The sequence below is a fragment of the Protopterus annectens genome, chromosome 4.part0 (genome assembly GCF_019279795.1).
Source record: "Protopterus annectens isolate FY-2018-M chromosome 4.part0, PAN1.0, whole genome shotgun sequence".
Taxonomy (NCBI): Eukaryota; Metazoa; Chordata; order Ceratodontiformes; family Protopteridae; genus Protopterus; species Protopterus annectens.
The window spans coordinates 1,438,100,717-1,438,117,354 of record NC_056733.1 but is presented as its reverse complement, the minus strand read 5'-3'; the positions used below and the strand labels follow the sequence as shown (position 1 = coordinate 1,438,117,354).

Genomic DNA, 16,638 nt, shown 5'->3' with positions numbered 1-16,638 from the left:
GTGCACCAACTTCAGTAAGAAGCAGTTCAGATATGCATGCACTATAAGCCTTTAACCAGAAATTCCCAGCTCAGAAGGGCAGAGTCCAGCCTCTCCTTCCACAAGAGTGCAGACCACGAACCCTCTTAATGTAAAATAACTGGCCTGAAAGCCCAAGTGCTTAAACCAGAATTAATACACTTTTAGAATAACAGACACTGAGCCCTCAATCAGCAGTTCCCAACCTAGAAGGATGTAAGCTACCTTTTCTGCCACTACAGTGCAGACCACAAACCCTCTCAGTGCAAAACAACTGGTCCGAAGCCCAAATGTTTAAACCAAAAGGCTTAGAATGAGTTACACCAAGCAGTAATAAATACAATTGAGTACTTTTAAGATGATGCAAAAGTAAAATAAAGTAGGTAGAAACACAAGTACAGTAAAAGCAGATGTTTTTTTTTTCCTGAACAAGTGCTGAGATCAAAGAAACAGATTTGAGTGCTGAAACTAGAAAACTGGCTAGTTATAAGAAAAAAAAACTAAGCTAGAAGGCTTCCCTCCAACACAGAAGGGCTTGGGGGCTCAGAAGCCTACAAATAGTCTATACCACTTAACAGGAAAGGCAGGAAACATAAAGAGACTACAGGCACAATGATAAAATAACATACACAGATGTGGAAAAAAAGACCAAAGACCATTACTTCTTCAAAGGAAACACTGCGTTCAAAAGAAAGAATAGTACAACAAGGTATCCTATACAAACCAGAACCCTGTTATATAAACATATTAATGGATCTATGATCTCAGTGATTAATGGGACCTATGATCACAGTGACTAATGGGACACATTCTCTACAGGCTTGTACAGCTCCAGTTCATTTGACTGAAATCGCAAGGAAATGCCCATGACTATAACTATGACTTTGGTACAGGATGTGACATTTTACCAGTAAATGATACTGAAAAACTGGTTGTTGGATACATGGCAATGTCCAGAAGATCCTAGGGGGTCAACAATAAACTCTCATATCCAAATGACAACATAAGTACAACTGTCACTTTAATGAATACTATGCTGAAAGGTCTTTAACAAGTAATAAATAATTCTTGTGTGAGGGTATATGGTTGTGCATGTACACACATGTATATATACATATGAAGCCGTTTCATTCAACCAGATTATTTTTTTATAGGTTTATAGATTAAGTGGTCAGTTCTGTTCACTAAAACACGACACTGCTTTTGATGCATCTCTTATCCCTCCAAGACAAACCCCACCACAAGGTTTGTTGAGGACACTTACATCTGTAAGTTCTATAGTAATCAAGTAATAAGATACTGTCATTTTGTTTTGATGACATAATTACTTGGAAAATAAATTAAATGAGTTGCATAACTGCTTGAACATACTGTATTCCAGCCCTAGTTTTTATATTTTCACTGGTTAAAGTAAACAATAGCAACCTACGAACCAATGCCTTTTTGGATCTTTATTTACTTGGATTAAAAGGAGATTCAGTGAAAGCATACTTACAGGAAACCCTCAGCTAGCAATACAGGTATATCTGGCCCTAGCTGCCATCCTACATGCCTACTTAATGCCACTCCTTTTGCTGAATTCCTACAGAAGAAAGGGAATTGTCCATCCCAGAAGCATTTTTGAAAAGCATGCTACAGATGTTGTTAAAGATTTAGAAACTGGGTCTTACTTCATATCAGTCAAATAGAAAATCTTTAGTATTTGGGTAAGAGATTAGAAAGGTGCAAGGTTGGTGAAATTTCAAAACTTCGTGTACTGCTACTGTTAATTTACTATTTATTATTACTTCCTAGGCAATCTGGCTCTGTTATTTTGGGAAAATGAAAATATTTTATTTGGTAGGGGAAAAATAACTTTCCCAGGCACCAACCTATTACCTTTAGAACAAGATTAGAGAGACAGAGTAGTTCACAGTTATTTCTATAAGTCCTAGAAATCCTAATACAGATGACAGTGGACTTCCACTTCTGAAAGGCATATATATGTGTCAGCAATGCAACATGTGTTAGTACATTGGTTGGTTTTAAATACAACTCTCGGTAACTACTTAGTGGATGCTGATCTAAAAACAGTGTATACTCTGTTTGGTTGTCCTGCTCCAAAGTATATAATGAGCAAACTTTATGTATGTCTAAGCAAAGGATGCAGGAACACCTCCATGACATTAAATTTGACAGAATAACTAGAAATAGTAGCGCTGCACTTCAAAAACTATCATGGTTCAAATCTGAAAGATTTCCATTGTGCCTAATTACTTTTTTAAAAAACATCACTTAGAAGTTGACCATCTTAAAAAAACAAAAAAGTTTACGGTTGGAAATACAACTTATTTTTAACCTTAGGACATTTTTTTTTTCTGTTAGTCTAAATAACTTTGTCAACTTCAAACTGTTGTTTTGATAAAACTCTAACACTGCCACTGTTAAGCTTCTTTACATGTACGTCTTTGATCAGTATAATGGCTGTTTCACCAAAACTAATGTCTTTCGGCTTTTCCCGGTTAGGGGTCGCCACAGCGGAACTCTGGTCTGCTAATGACATGCAGTGGATTTTTATGGTGTCGAGTTGCCAGCCCGACTCCCAACCTTCAAAGAAGGTACACCCATTCACACACGCACCTACCTGCAAGTCTTTATACGTCACTCGACCGTGGGGAGGACATGCAGACTCCATACAGAAGGAGCTCCAGCCGAGAATTAAATGGGAGAACTTCTTGCTGTTAGGTGACAATGCTAACCGCTGCATGGCTGTTTCACCAGTTAGCTGATTTTGTTCACTGACAAGTTGTACTGACTTTACCAGATCATTAGTGTTGCTACATAAAAGTGGATTTCCTGGTGTCATTGCACTCTCTTGTAGGTTTGCTGTAACAAAGGTATCGGGAGTACTTTTGTCTGTGCAAGCTAATATGCCTATTATTTTATGTTGTTCTCTCAAAAATGCACACAAGCAATCAGATGTCTACCAGTAAGCCCACAGACCTACATAGCTACATCTATGCAGCAGACACCTGAGCATTATATCTATACTCATCTATATATCTATATACACATATATTTATTAAACCACAGGGAAGACTAGTACTTCATAAGGACAGAGGTTGCTGATCAAGACCCTGTCTAATGATGGTTACCGGGAGGTGAAGTGTCATCCTCTTATCGATGTGTTTAATGGCAAGTAGTCAACTGGCCATGAGAAAGCTAAAAAGGTACCACAACCTTTACTAATCACACTTTACTTACAGGACTGGTTGCTTTGGTTCTCCATGGCACTTTTACACACACACACACACACACACACACATATATATATATATATATATATATATATATATACACACACACACACACACACACACACACACACACACACACACACACACACACACACAAGATTGACTGAAACCCATTTAGTCAAATTACAACTGACTGAACAAAACTAAGTGAAGCACATTTGATTGAATCACGACTGACTGAAAATTGTAAAGTCTACAAATAATTACTGTTGTTGTGTTTTGTGTTTGTATGGAAACACAAAATCTCTGTATGCTTTTTTTCTCTTTTCTCTGATGTGGTACAATTGTGCAGTTAATATATTTAAGTAAGAAGGGAGTGAGGCCAACCCCTACATTGTGGAGTCCATGGGGGCTTTATCCCCTAAAAAGAACATTTTTAAGGTACGGTTGTTCTAATGAAGTTTCGATGAAATGTGTTTGTGTGTCAGAAGTGATTCACTGTGTGTTATTTTCTTTTTTCTCCAATACTGTGTGACCACTAAGCCAGTATATTTAATAATTGGGGCACTGGGGTGCAGGGGGCAATTTTTTTAAGGTATGTTTGGTCTATTAAAGTTTTTCAATCAAATGTGATTCTACTAAATGACTTTTCAATCTTTTTTTCTAATTTACTGTTACAGTCAGTCAAAAGGAATATAAAGACATATAAATGCATATGAAATACATTTAGGTAATCAGTTGCACTACTCATCAAGTGATATTATTGGTTTCATACACATAAAACATACATATAAAGCACATATCTATGTGTAGTAAAAAGGGTTCCTATTCCTATTACGTGATCGAAAATCCCTTTAGGCGAATACGAAGACGTCGCACATAAACTCTGAACGGTCAAAACCATGAATTTCGAAATGTCGATTTGTTTTGGTTGGCCAGTCTGCGGTACAGCTCCGTAAGGTAAGTGTGCAATAGGACTTTAGTGTTAGGATTTGGGTTAAGGTAAGTGCATAGATAGGTACTGTAAGTAAGAGTTAGTGTAGTGTTAGGTGTAGGGTTTTTTTAAGTGTATGTATGTGTATTATTTATTTTGTTTAGGTGTATGTCTGTAGGGGATGTGTGCGGTAGTTACGGACCTTAGGGTTAGGGAGCGGTTACGGAGAGTGCATAGACAGTTGTGTTTATGGGGTTTAGTGTAGTGTTGGAGGTAGGGTTTTGGCGCTTTAGTTTAGGTTAGAAGTAGGGTTTGGATAGTGTATGTATGTGGTTTATTTCTTTTGTTTGGATAGGTAGTATGTAGCGGGTGGTGGGGTTGGCCAACTATGACAGTTCGATATTTTTTTTTCGTGGTTTAGTGCGTTCGGGATTTTTGTGGTTCGCGGTATAGGGGTCAATGTTTTGGTATTCGCTCATGGGGTTTTTCGTTTTGCTAATATAGACCCGTAGTAAAAATGCTTTCATTTAACAAGTGTATTTTCTTCACAGAAATGAAAATTCTAGCTAAGAAATTTTAGACATATATCTGCAACCACAGAAATTTGTAACAGTGCTGTATTTTATGTGGTACTGCTTTTATATACACAAACAATGAAAAAAATCTAAGATGTGAATTTATGCCTTAGTTCTCCTGGATAAAAGACTAGAGTTTGATCTTTCTAACTTGCTTCTGAAAAGAAACATATTAGCTGCTTTATAAAAGCAGGGAGATTTAATGTTTTAAAATGCAACCCAAAGGCCCTACAGTCAACCTCACATAAATATCTGAAAAATCTGTGGTAATTCAAAATAATACATTAGTTTTAAAATAAAAGAAAGCAACACAGCAGTTTGCACCATGGCAGAGAATGTTAAAGCCCTGACTGTACTTAAGATTACTGAGGACTGACTAGTGACTGAACACTGAACTAAACAGAGAGGGAGGATGGGAGTGAGCAGATAACTCTAATTCATCCATCTTTGGGGGAGCTTGCAGTCTATCTTGCTTCAGTGTTGGTGCCTACAGGAGAAAGAGATGTATGGCACATTGTTTATGGTTTGAGGATTTGCTCTTGAATCTGTAAAAACACATTTGTGCAGTATCTTTCATTGTAGGTCTAATAATGCAGTGCACATGCACAGATGGGAATACAAAGTAGGCTCTTGCATCTAACAGCATCCATCTACTGTAAGAGAGATGGTAGGCCGTATATGGCTGCCTGGAAGATGTCTTCTCCATAACTGTCCCTTTCTCTGAGGAGTACAGAAACAAATGGACATAATCAGAGTGGAAAGTATTTAACTGTCCTTAGGCATAGGGACATAAAAATCTAAAACAGCTTTATGGCCTGACCACGTGGCCTGGATTTCCTAAGCTTGAATATAATAGCAAAGTATCCTATGTGAATGTATTTATTTCTTTATTTGACATTTGTTAACCAGGTTAGTCTGGCTGGGCAGAAGCCCTTTTTCAACAGAGACCCAAGGAGAAAATCCAGTATTACATTACTAGACATTAATTTACAAAGATAGTAATTTACAAAAGAAGAAATAATACAATAAAAACTAATATTCTTAGTACATGGCGGATTCAGTTTTTACAAAAAAAGCATTCTGAAATAAATACAAAAAGTACAAGTATCTGAAAGATTTAAACACAAGGATTAAAGGCATGTAAAGATATTGTAGAAGACAAATAGAGACCTGATTTTTAGCATAATTGAGGAATGTTGTAGTGAGAGATGAGAAAAATATAGAAATAGCACAAGGAAGGGTATATTGTGAGGAGAAGGCTACTAAGGTATATGGTTGGAGGTAGTATAAGTAGCAGGAGTAAGGACAAGAAAGGAGAACAGGTAAGAAACCAATGTGATGACACGTATGGTGTTATCTGAGAAGGCAACAGTCAATATAAGAGAAATATAGCTTATGTTGAGTTGTGGCAGAGACATGTCCATAATCTGCAGAAATAGTCTTTAACTGCTATTTTAAAGCTGTTAGGGTCTGTGATACGTCTGACTTCTTGAGACAGTTTGTTCCATGCATTTGTTATGGAATAGCTATAGAGTAGTTTACCAATATTTTTGTTAGGCATGTAGACTTGCAAGAGGTTCTGTTGAGAGTTGCGGAGAGAGCGATTGGGGTATAGGGCTGGATAAGAGTGGAGACAGAGGGACCTTTAATAGTTTTCCTCAAAGAATTATACTGAGAGATACTAATTAGTGTAAATCTTTGGCAAAAGGTGATCACCGGGTAAGGCAGTGAACCAGGACATAAATGACAATTGTAATATAAGCATCTAATAGATCTATGACACTTCACTGAGTTCATCAAGCTGGAAAAAAATCTAAATTTAGCTAAACATCCATTTGCACAGCCAAGAAGTTGCACTGCCAAAGGGCTCACAGGGGGAGGAGGCAGGCCCACTACCCCTCCCTTCTCACAGCTAATGGGTTTTATTTGATGATTTCTATTAGTTAAATTGACAATTTGACAATCCAAGACTGAACTTACAGCAGGACTCCCGAGTTAATTTTATGCTTTTTACCCAGCAGTACAAAGCTCCTATGTTCTGCTGTAGAACTGTATGATTTTAGAAGAGATTCCTGTTAAGACAGTTGATCTGTTGTCTACTTTGTGTAAAAAGTTATGTTGTTGTATGACTCACTAAACAATGAAAACTGCAACCTTTTAAAGAAAATAACACATTTCAGTGCCTTACTTACACAGAAATGTCTGCTGCTTCTACGCTGTAACCGTACAGGATTGGAGAATTTGTTTCAGCCAGCTTCTCAAAGAAACAAACACTCAGATTTATTTTATATGAATATTCAAGATCATGGCAGCAAAGCTGTAGTGTTGACAAACAAAACCAGGGGACTATAATTTACTAAGGGGGAGATTCCAATCCTCAACCTTGATGCCATGCAAAGTTTTGCACCACTTTGTGATTTTACTACACCACTGCAAATTGCTATGACTGGGTTGTGAAAAAATAAAATATTCATTAACATTTTAACTTACCATCCACTAGTACTCTAAACTTTGGTGGCAATGTGAGACAGATCCGAAACTCACCACCCTGGGAAGATTCGGCCCTTTTGAATTCGTCTTCATCATAAATACCAGCAAGGGCAAGTAATTCATCCTCCTGGGCTTCTCTGTCTTCTGAGGACATTTATGTTACCTACAACATATAAAACAATAATGCAGTCAGTGTGGGTCTGCTTTACTTAATGTACTCTCATAACTAAATTTAACTACGCATTCCTGTGCTTGTACTCTTGATTTTTGGACTCAATGTCCAAATCATAGCTTCTTCCCTTCCCAAAAATATACTTCTTGTAGTTTGGGAGTTGAAGAAATATAGAAGTTCCAGCAAAACATCATAAACACACAATCTCTCATACACAGACATGGACATACAAATATGTATGACAACACTCATTGCAAGAACACTGCAATTAAAAACAACAATCCAGTCTTCATCAGTAAGTGCTGACAAAGCAGAAGTCAGAAAGGAGGAAATGTTTTAAAATATCTTTGCTAAGTATACCCAGAAATATTTTATTTTAGCAACTGAAACAATTTGCTTTAGAAAAGCATCACCAGAGACGGATTCAGAAGAGAAGCACTACAGACATCTGTAGAGTGACAAACCTAGAAGATGAACAGAATGTTGAAACCAAACTCACTGAAGCAGGTTCAGTGTAGTCCATCCAGAGTACTGTTGCATTAAATGAAACAATACTTTCATAAATTTATCAAAAAAAAACAAAACTCTAAGATCAATGAATGACACAGGAAAAATAAGTTTGCTTTGTGGAAGTCTTGGAGTTAACAGGCTTTGTGTGATTCAGCAGCCTGTTAGATTGTGCAAAAGTAGCTTTTTGAATTCATTGTTAAGTCTTACTTCAGGTACCAGCAGCCCTCTAAGTCAGGGTCCAAGAGTGTGCACTAATGTGTTGAATTAACTTGCTAATTCCTCATTTACAAAACATTGTTCTAATATCAAGGTTTATATATACATATATATGAATGTCTCATCATTTTCTGAATGGACAAAATATCGAACAAAAACACAGTGATCATTTCAGATGGAATCTAAAAAGATCGAAGAGGGTATAAAGATAAAAAAAACAATATATTTTTAAAGGAGATAAATCCCACTGCCCCCCATATATTAGATACACATGCATATATATAGTTTCACTTCAGAATGTCGAGTTACTGAAAACTCGAACTTCATATGGTCGAGACCATATGATCGAGTTTTCAGAAACTCAAAATTGTGAAGTTTTGATAAAAAAGACTAATTTAGTTGAATTTTTTTTTTTTGCAGAGGGGCAAGTTCCCCTGCACCCTCCCTACTTAAATATACCATCTCCATGATCGCACTAGAGCGCTCTGCACTTCTGCATACAGTGCAGAATGGGAGATTTCCCTTTTCCCCACTGTAGTGCGATCTCGGAGTTAGTATATTTAAGTAGGTGGGGTGTGGGGGTGCAGAGGGGCTGCAGAAACATTTGACTTTTTTTTTTTTATTTCACAATTTCGAGTTTCTGAAAACTCGATCATATGAAGTTTGTGTTTTCAGTAACTCGACATTCTGAAGTGAAACCATATACATATATATATATATATATATATATATATATATATACACATACATATACACATTAAAAAAATACATTAAAAAAATATATTTATATATGTATATATATGTATATAGAGACACACACACACACACACACACACACACTCACCAACTCCGGGATCGCAGAACAGCAGGGTAACAGCAAATCCCAAAACTCAGTATTATATGATTTTGCATGGAATACTGATGCGCTAACATGCATGTTCCCAGGCACAACCTCAGACCATGCAAAATAAATCTACTGTTTTTGCAGGAGGCAAGCCCCCTGCACTCCCAGTATGGGGGGGGGGGTGCAAATGCCCTGCTGATTATGTATATGCTAACTCCAAAACTACATAATCTCTGGGGAAGGGGTACATTCCCAACCCTGGGGATTATCGATCTTGCATACTTGTCCACAATCAGTTTTGCCAACCAAACTGAGTAAAAAAAAACAGACTGACATTTGGGAATTTTGCTTGTTAGAAGAGCTCCTATATGTATAAGTAGTCAGATGAATAGATAAATATGGATAGATAGATAGATATAAATATAGATATATAGACAGAGATAAATATATTTGTAAACTGTTCAGGTGATCTGACTTATCTATATCCTTTTCATCCATGACCTGGACAATAACAGCTGTAGACAAGTGCAAGAGAGACAATACAGCATAACACACACAGTGCAGTAACAAATCAGACTGCTTATTCCCACAAGTAGATAATGTTTTTTATTAAGAACAGAACAAGACACAATAATCAAGAAAGGTTACCTTGCCTCTTGTTAGTGAGCAAATCATATAGCTATACAATCAATACATCAGGACAGGAGGGAGGATAATGACCTGCTGATGAATAACGTAACACACTGTAACTGTTAACAAGGAAATAAGAGCAGATTTAGGCAGAAGCACCAGAGATTGTGAAACAGTGACAAGTAAGAAGGGAGTTATGTGAAAAAGGGAGCGTAGATTATCAGGTTTAGAACAGTATTTGAACAGTCTAAGTAACTCATTAACAGTGTCTTGGCTCCAGTGTAAGGAAGGTCTTTTCACTGCAGTATGTTTACTAACTGCTATAATTGGAGATTTAGGAGTCTTCTGTGGGGAACAAAGAAAGGACAAAGTCAGTTAGCAAGAAATGAAGAAGTCAATGCACAAGAGTTTAAAGATGTAGTACACAATATGAGCTCAGCTTCAATGGAAATACAGACCCAGTCAGTCCTCATTGGGTTTGTTTAATGGGTAGCCACTGGGGACAACATAATAAATGCAAGTATCTTTAATCTGTTTATTAACATTTGACAGCAGAAAATGAGGATGAATCACAAAAGAAAGAAAGAGTCAGGTCCTAATGTTGACTAAGGGACTTGTAAAGATTTTATGATTTCAGTGGTAGCAAAGACATTTCATGTCACATGGCACTCAGCCTGCAGTAGTCTGGCATCTGTACCAAAGGGTCTTCCTTTTCTGATGGCAAGAGGTAGTGCCATCTGTGCCAGGGAGAATAGTGCAGTACGTGTACTTATGGCAGCATAGCCAGCTAAAGGTTTGTAAAGAATTTTATGTTATTTGACTATCACATTGATTTGTAAAGATGTTTGAGTTAAAATATATTTTATAGGTACTTGTGTTAAAAAAGCATCAACAGTAGGTCCTGCTGGACAGAAAGAATGTATGCATATATATTAGGTTGTACTGTTGTAACTGACCAAATGTGTATGTTTATCAGAGAACTCTGAGAGGGTGGAAAGTCTGAAACTGTGTTATAGCTTTCAGATGCTGACACAGATCTTAGCTAAGCTCTGTGCGTGTATTGTACCAGAGTCAGGTGATCAGAGGTGATGTCATCTTCTAACCAGCATCCGGTTTCTTTGGAACTCTTAGCAGCAGCAGTGTGGAACCTGACAGGAAAGATTTCTGACAGGATATATATCTCACACATCCACATAGACAAAGACAGATATCATCTGGCTTTTGCTGTTGTAAGACACTCAGCACACATCAGCTTGCCTTGCTTTAGTAAGCAGTGAGGGAATAGTAATTCTTTAGTCAGTCAGGGACATTTAGTGAGAATAGTTTAGCATTGTTTTCTGTATCTGTGAGAAACTATCAGACTATTATTTTTATATCTCTGTGGTAGAAACTCTGTTGTGTATTGTATTCAGTATTCTCCTGTTTTCTGTTTTACTATTTATCATTAAATATTTTAATACCTTTCATTGTTGCTGGTCATTTAGAGAATACCTTTAACATCTTGAGAGTACTTATGCTTGTTTTAATGACACTGTGTCTGCTCCTGAAAGCCTTGCTGCTTTGGTCACACCCTACTATTTGTATTAGTATTAAATTTATACAGTATAATTGGGCTGTTGTGTCTTTGTTGTTGAGTCTTTTGGCTTTTCCCAGTTAGGGGTCACCACAGCGGAACTCCGGTCCGCTAATGATTGGCAGCTGATTGTTACGTGCCGAGTTGCCAGCCCTGATGCACAACCTTCAAAAAAGGAAGGCCCATTCACGTATGTCTCCACGCAGAGGATGCTCTAGCTGAGAATCGAACTGGACAGCGTCTTACTGCGAGACGACAATGCTACCGCAGCACCACCACCGCGGATATACAGTATAATTGGGTACACTTTGTAAAAGCCTTAGGTAGCTAACTGATGCAGCGTGATTACCTCAGCATCTGCGCAGAAACGGGAACAGCTAATAAATCTGTGCCAGCTTTTCCCAGGTGTGTGTGTGTGTGTGTGTGTGTGTGTGTGTGTGTGTGTGTGTGTGTGTGTGTGTGTGTATGTGTGTGTGTGTGTGTGTGTGTGTGTGTGTGTGTGTGAAACTCAAATATCCAAGTGTGTGAGTGTGTGTCAGCTTCTGGGAACAGGGACACAGAGCTCCATAGTGGCCAGTGTGGAGTTTTGTGTGGGCCTAGAGAGAGAGTCCAGTCCCAGGTATGAGCATACTCCCTGTGCGTTCTTAAGGGAAACTGTGCTTGGTGCAAGGACCTGCATCTGAATATACTGTGTGAATCTATCTTTGCTCTTAGTGACCGTGCCTCAATGGAATCAGTGGTAAGGATTGAGTCTCCTTGATTGCCGGGCTGGAGTGGAGACCCATCACACCTTTTTATTTATAGGTTCATAGATTGGTGCTAAGCTAACTGCCCTTGTGAGCCATTTTAAGCCTAGCCAATTATCCCTTGTGAAAGACAAACCCTGCACCTTGTGCTTGCAAGGCAAACACCTTAACCATTAGGCCACCCTCCCAACCCCTTATTTATTTATATAATTTACTCTAAATGTTTTTTTTTCTCCTTAGCTAATGAATTTTTGTTTCCCTGAAGTTACAGTTATATAACTTTACAGTTCTTCAGCAGACAACGAATATGAGTATGACAAATTCTCATTTTTGGAACGTCATTAAAATTCACAAAAATACAATCCCATTGTTGGGTTAACTATAAAAACTATTACATAGAGAAATCTGGTAAACATTTCTAACCTAACTTGTGAAGAAAAATCACAAAAATATCAAGCATAATAATTATGTAAATATGTTCCCCAACAACTTTTACAACCCCAGCATTAATAAATAATAAAATGGGAGTCATCTGCTTTCTACAGTCTAATTCAATGGAAAGGATCCATTCCAGTAAAAACACCTGACCTTCTGGAGAAAAAGGTAACATTACCAGTAAAAAGTTAAGTCCCAGGACAGTCCCTTAAAATACATTACCCTTACAACCCTCACTATATGCTGCACACTCAGCAGGATTTATTGGATAACAAATGTCAACCACAGCTGCAACTTCAAAAGAACCAGTACTTCTCATCAAGCCGGTTCATAAAAGCTTTTGTTTCAAACACTGTCTTCAATATACAGTACTGTTTCCAATCTGGACTCAACCACCCCTAGCACAGCAAATGACTGTAATTCATGCTTCACCCAGTCTTCACTCTATGTCAGAGCTCAGAGGAAGATAACTGGACTCATGACTATTCTAAACTACTAAAATAATTAGGAAGTTCCCAAATTCAGACAAAAAAACTCTGTAGCTTTCTGCAGGTCCAAAACTCTGCCTCCAATCACTTATCTCAGCTTGATCATATATCCTAGCCAGACGAAAGAGGCACTGAAGAACTGGTGCATACAATACTGTTTGAAATACCTCAAAAGTCTCCTCCTAATGCTCTAAGATCACCCAAATTAAGTCAAATAAAGAATCCAAAATTACTCTGTGGACAATTGAAAGGTGCGTCTTCGCAGACAACACACCCTGCCTAAATTCCAATCATACCTGCATCATTGCAAACGTACCTTCCTCTTCACTTCACTAATCCATCTTGCAATGCACATAATCTGAGTACTGCAGATACTAAATCCACTCCCCCCAGTAACCTACAAGTGACAAGTATCTCTTACTAGGATAACATTCCTTAGCCACTAACTGACCCCAGAACTAAATCAGGGATTATTACCACTTCTCCAATATTATTCACACATACTGTTGTAGACAGCAGTTGTTGTATGTTGTATCTTTCGACTATTCCTGGCTAGGGGTCACCACAGTGGAACTCCGGTCCGCTAATGATTGGCAGTAGATTTTTACGTACTGAGTTGCCAGCCCTGACGCACAACCTTCAACGAAGGTATGCCCATTCACGCATGTCTCCACACAGAAGACGCTTTAGCTGAGAATCGAACAGGACATCTTACTGTGAGGCAACAACGCTACCACAGCACCACCATCAGTGTGTTTAAAATGGTTAACGGAAGAGAAGTCCAGACATGACCCCTGGCGTACTATCTATAAACATATACACTGAATTGGATAGCAGCTATCTGCACCTGACAGTCATTTTGTTCATGTGTTATCTAGATATGCAAACTACTCTTTCTAAGATATTTTTCAGATGAGACAGTTTACAAGGTAAGGGTGGGTACAACATATATGTGGACAATTTACTGTATGCCATCATGTAGTATGTTTCTGGGATGTAACAGGAATCCAAACTACCTAGATTAAAAAAAAAGACCCAGGAAGAACATGTAAACTCCACAAAGACAATGACTACCGGACAGGGCTGCATCACAGATTATTATTATTATCCTACCATTAATTCCTATAGCACTAAGTACTGAAACTGCAGATAGAGATCCGCAACAGTTGAGGAAGGGTGAGGCACTTGTTGGACAGTACATAAAGTCAAAACTCAGCCAAATTTCTAGGAAGGTAAATGATTTTCATTATACTGTAACAGTACAGAACAAAGCATATAAAACTTAAAGAAGCAAAAAGCCTATAACTGTGAGAATTTGTGACAGATTAAAATGTTCTTTAGTAAAATGTAGTTCTCAGTAAAAAGTAGATCTAAATGACCAGGAAAAGAACACAAAATAAGCTTCTAAGGAAGAAACATAACTGCTAGTGTTTTAAGAGTTAAATGATAGTGGGTTAAAGTTATTTATTTTTACTTACTTTTCTAGTGAATAATAAAAAGAACAGGCATGAAGACTGATAGGGGCAACAGGGCTGATTACATGAGAAAATGTTTCAAAATGCTTTCAAATAAACTGCTATGACCCACAACAGTTGAAATCTACTCTGGAGAAAGTCTATCAGTATTAGGTCAAACTATAGATATAGTTCGGTGTTATCTGGGAGTAACTGGTCACAGAAGCCGGTCTTAAAAAGGAAACAGATAAGGTTTTTGAGTCAGTGCATGAAATGAGTTGAGGTCTGTGCAAGAGATGTTGGAAATACAGATTTACTGTTTCATGAAGAAATAAACATACAGAGTGCTGTGAAAGCTACCATTCTGGAAAACCTGAATGACTCTCTGAAGTTCTGTAACAGTCAGCCCCTGCAAATCACAATGAAAGAAGACATCAATAATCAATTAAAAAAACAGATCAGTCCAGTAAAGCATAGTGACTGGATTGCTCCTACTGTTCTAGCAGTAAGAAGGAACAATTGAATTTACTTCTGTGATGATTACAAGTTAACTGTGAAGCTATCTCCTAGTACAGATACACACACATATATAAATGTACATTCAAAGACAAAAACCTCCAGTACCCCATAAACAAAGTTTCAAATGTAATTCCTTTAATTATTTGAATATCTCTAAAATAGTACAAACAGCCTCCAACCAACATGACCATCAGAGACCAGTTTTGCAAAAAAAAGGTGTCATCAGTGCAAAGGCATGCAATTCTCTGTTCATTTAAATAAACTCCATTTAAAGAGACATGCCCTACTTCAAGAGTTTCACCAATTCCAAACAGTGAAAATGCATACTTAAATACACCCATACCTGCATGAATACATAACCAACAAGTACATGTGCATCAAAAGTCATACTATAAATACTGTTCCAACTCACAAATTAATGCACACAATTAAAAAAATATGTATGTGCATTCAAATATACACACATATATACTTATTTACATACACATGCATGTGTATGTAAATACAAGAACATATACATACATATATTCATAATCATGTGCATACATATACACATAATTCTTGCTTTTTACTTTATGCCCATGTACATCACCATATTAGGAATAATATTATATAAAAATCAAATTACCACTGTTCATTCAAACCTAGCTTATACAGAGCCCCAAGATTCACTATCCCCATTTTCTCTTTACGGTCTAACAACATATGTCATGGTTTAAAATTTGGAGGGTTAATAAACAGGATTTATATGGCAATATGCCAGTGGGGAGTGCCACATGTGGTAACTGTATTTTTTGTAAGGTGGTATCTTGTACCAAGTCTTTTACCTCTGTTAATACTTCCAAAGTATACTCCATTAGGCAACTAATTACCTGCAGTACTGAATGGGTGGTATATATATATATATATATATATATATATATATATATATATATATATATATATATATTCTATGTTGGCCAAACTTCTAGGGCTTTTAAAAATAGGACTGCTGTACATTTAAGAGATATAAACTGTCAGCGTCCCAGAAGTGCCCTTTATAAACATAAAATGTCACATCCTTCAGCGCATTTTATTTTTATAGGATTAGAATGCATTAAGGGCAAGAGTTTCACTAATTCTTATAAACATATGTTGTTAGACCGTAAAAAGGCAAGAATTTTTTATGTGTATATGTGTATGCATGCACATGCTTATAAATGTTTGGAATTGGACTTCTTCTTTCGGCTGCTCCCATCAGGGGTCGCCACAGCAGATCAACTGTTTCCATTTCTTCCTGTCCTCTGCATCTTGCTCTGTCACACCAACCACCTGCATGTCCTCTCTCACCACATCCATAAACCTTATCTTAGGCCTTCCTCTTTTCCTGTTACCTGGCAGCTTCATCCTTAGCATTTTTTCACAATATACTCTACATCCCTCCTCAACACATGTCCAAACCAACGTAATCTTGCCTCTCTGGCTTTGTCTCCAAACCTTTCAACCTGGGCTGACCCTCTAATATACTTATTCCTAATCCTGTCCATCCTCGTCACACCCAGTGCAAATCTTAACATCTTCAACTCTGCCACGTCAAGCTCCGACTCCTGCCTTTTTGTCAATGCCACTGTCTCCAACCCATATAACATAGCTGGTCTCACTACCCACTTGTAGACTTTCCCTTTCACTCTTACTGGTACTCGTCTGTCACAAATCACTCCTGACACACTTCTCCAGCCACTCCATCCTGCCTGTACTCTCTTCTTCACCTCTCTTCCACACTCCCCATTACTCTGAAGTGTTGATCCCAAGTATTTAA

At 37.6% G+C, this 16,638-nt stretch overlaps 1 protein-coding gene across 1 annotated transcript in view; it reads right to left on the bottom strand.

Moving 5' to 3' along the window:
• The window catches only part of LOC122800459 (E3 ubiquitin-protein ligase RNF14-like), a 206,386-nt gene that overhangs the window by 130,669 nt on the left and 59,079 nt on the right, over positions 1-16,638 (bottom strand). Inside the window, exon 2 of the mRNA XM_044069903.1 lies at positions 7,254-7,416. Within this exon, the coding sequence (XP_043925838.1) occupies positions 7,254-7,407 (154 nt within the window). The 5' untranslated portion in view covers positions 7,408-7,416. The remainder of the gene's footprint in view (positions 1-7,253; positions 7,417-16,638) is intronic.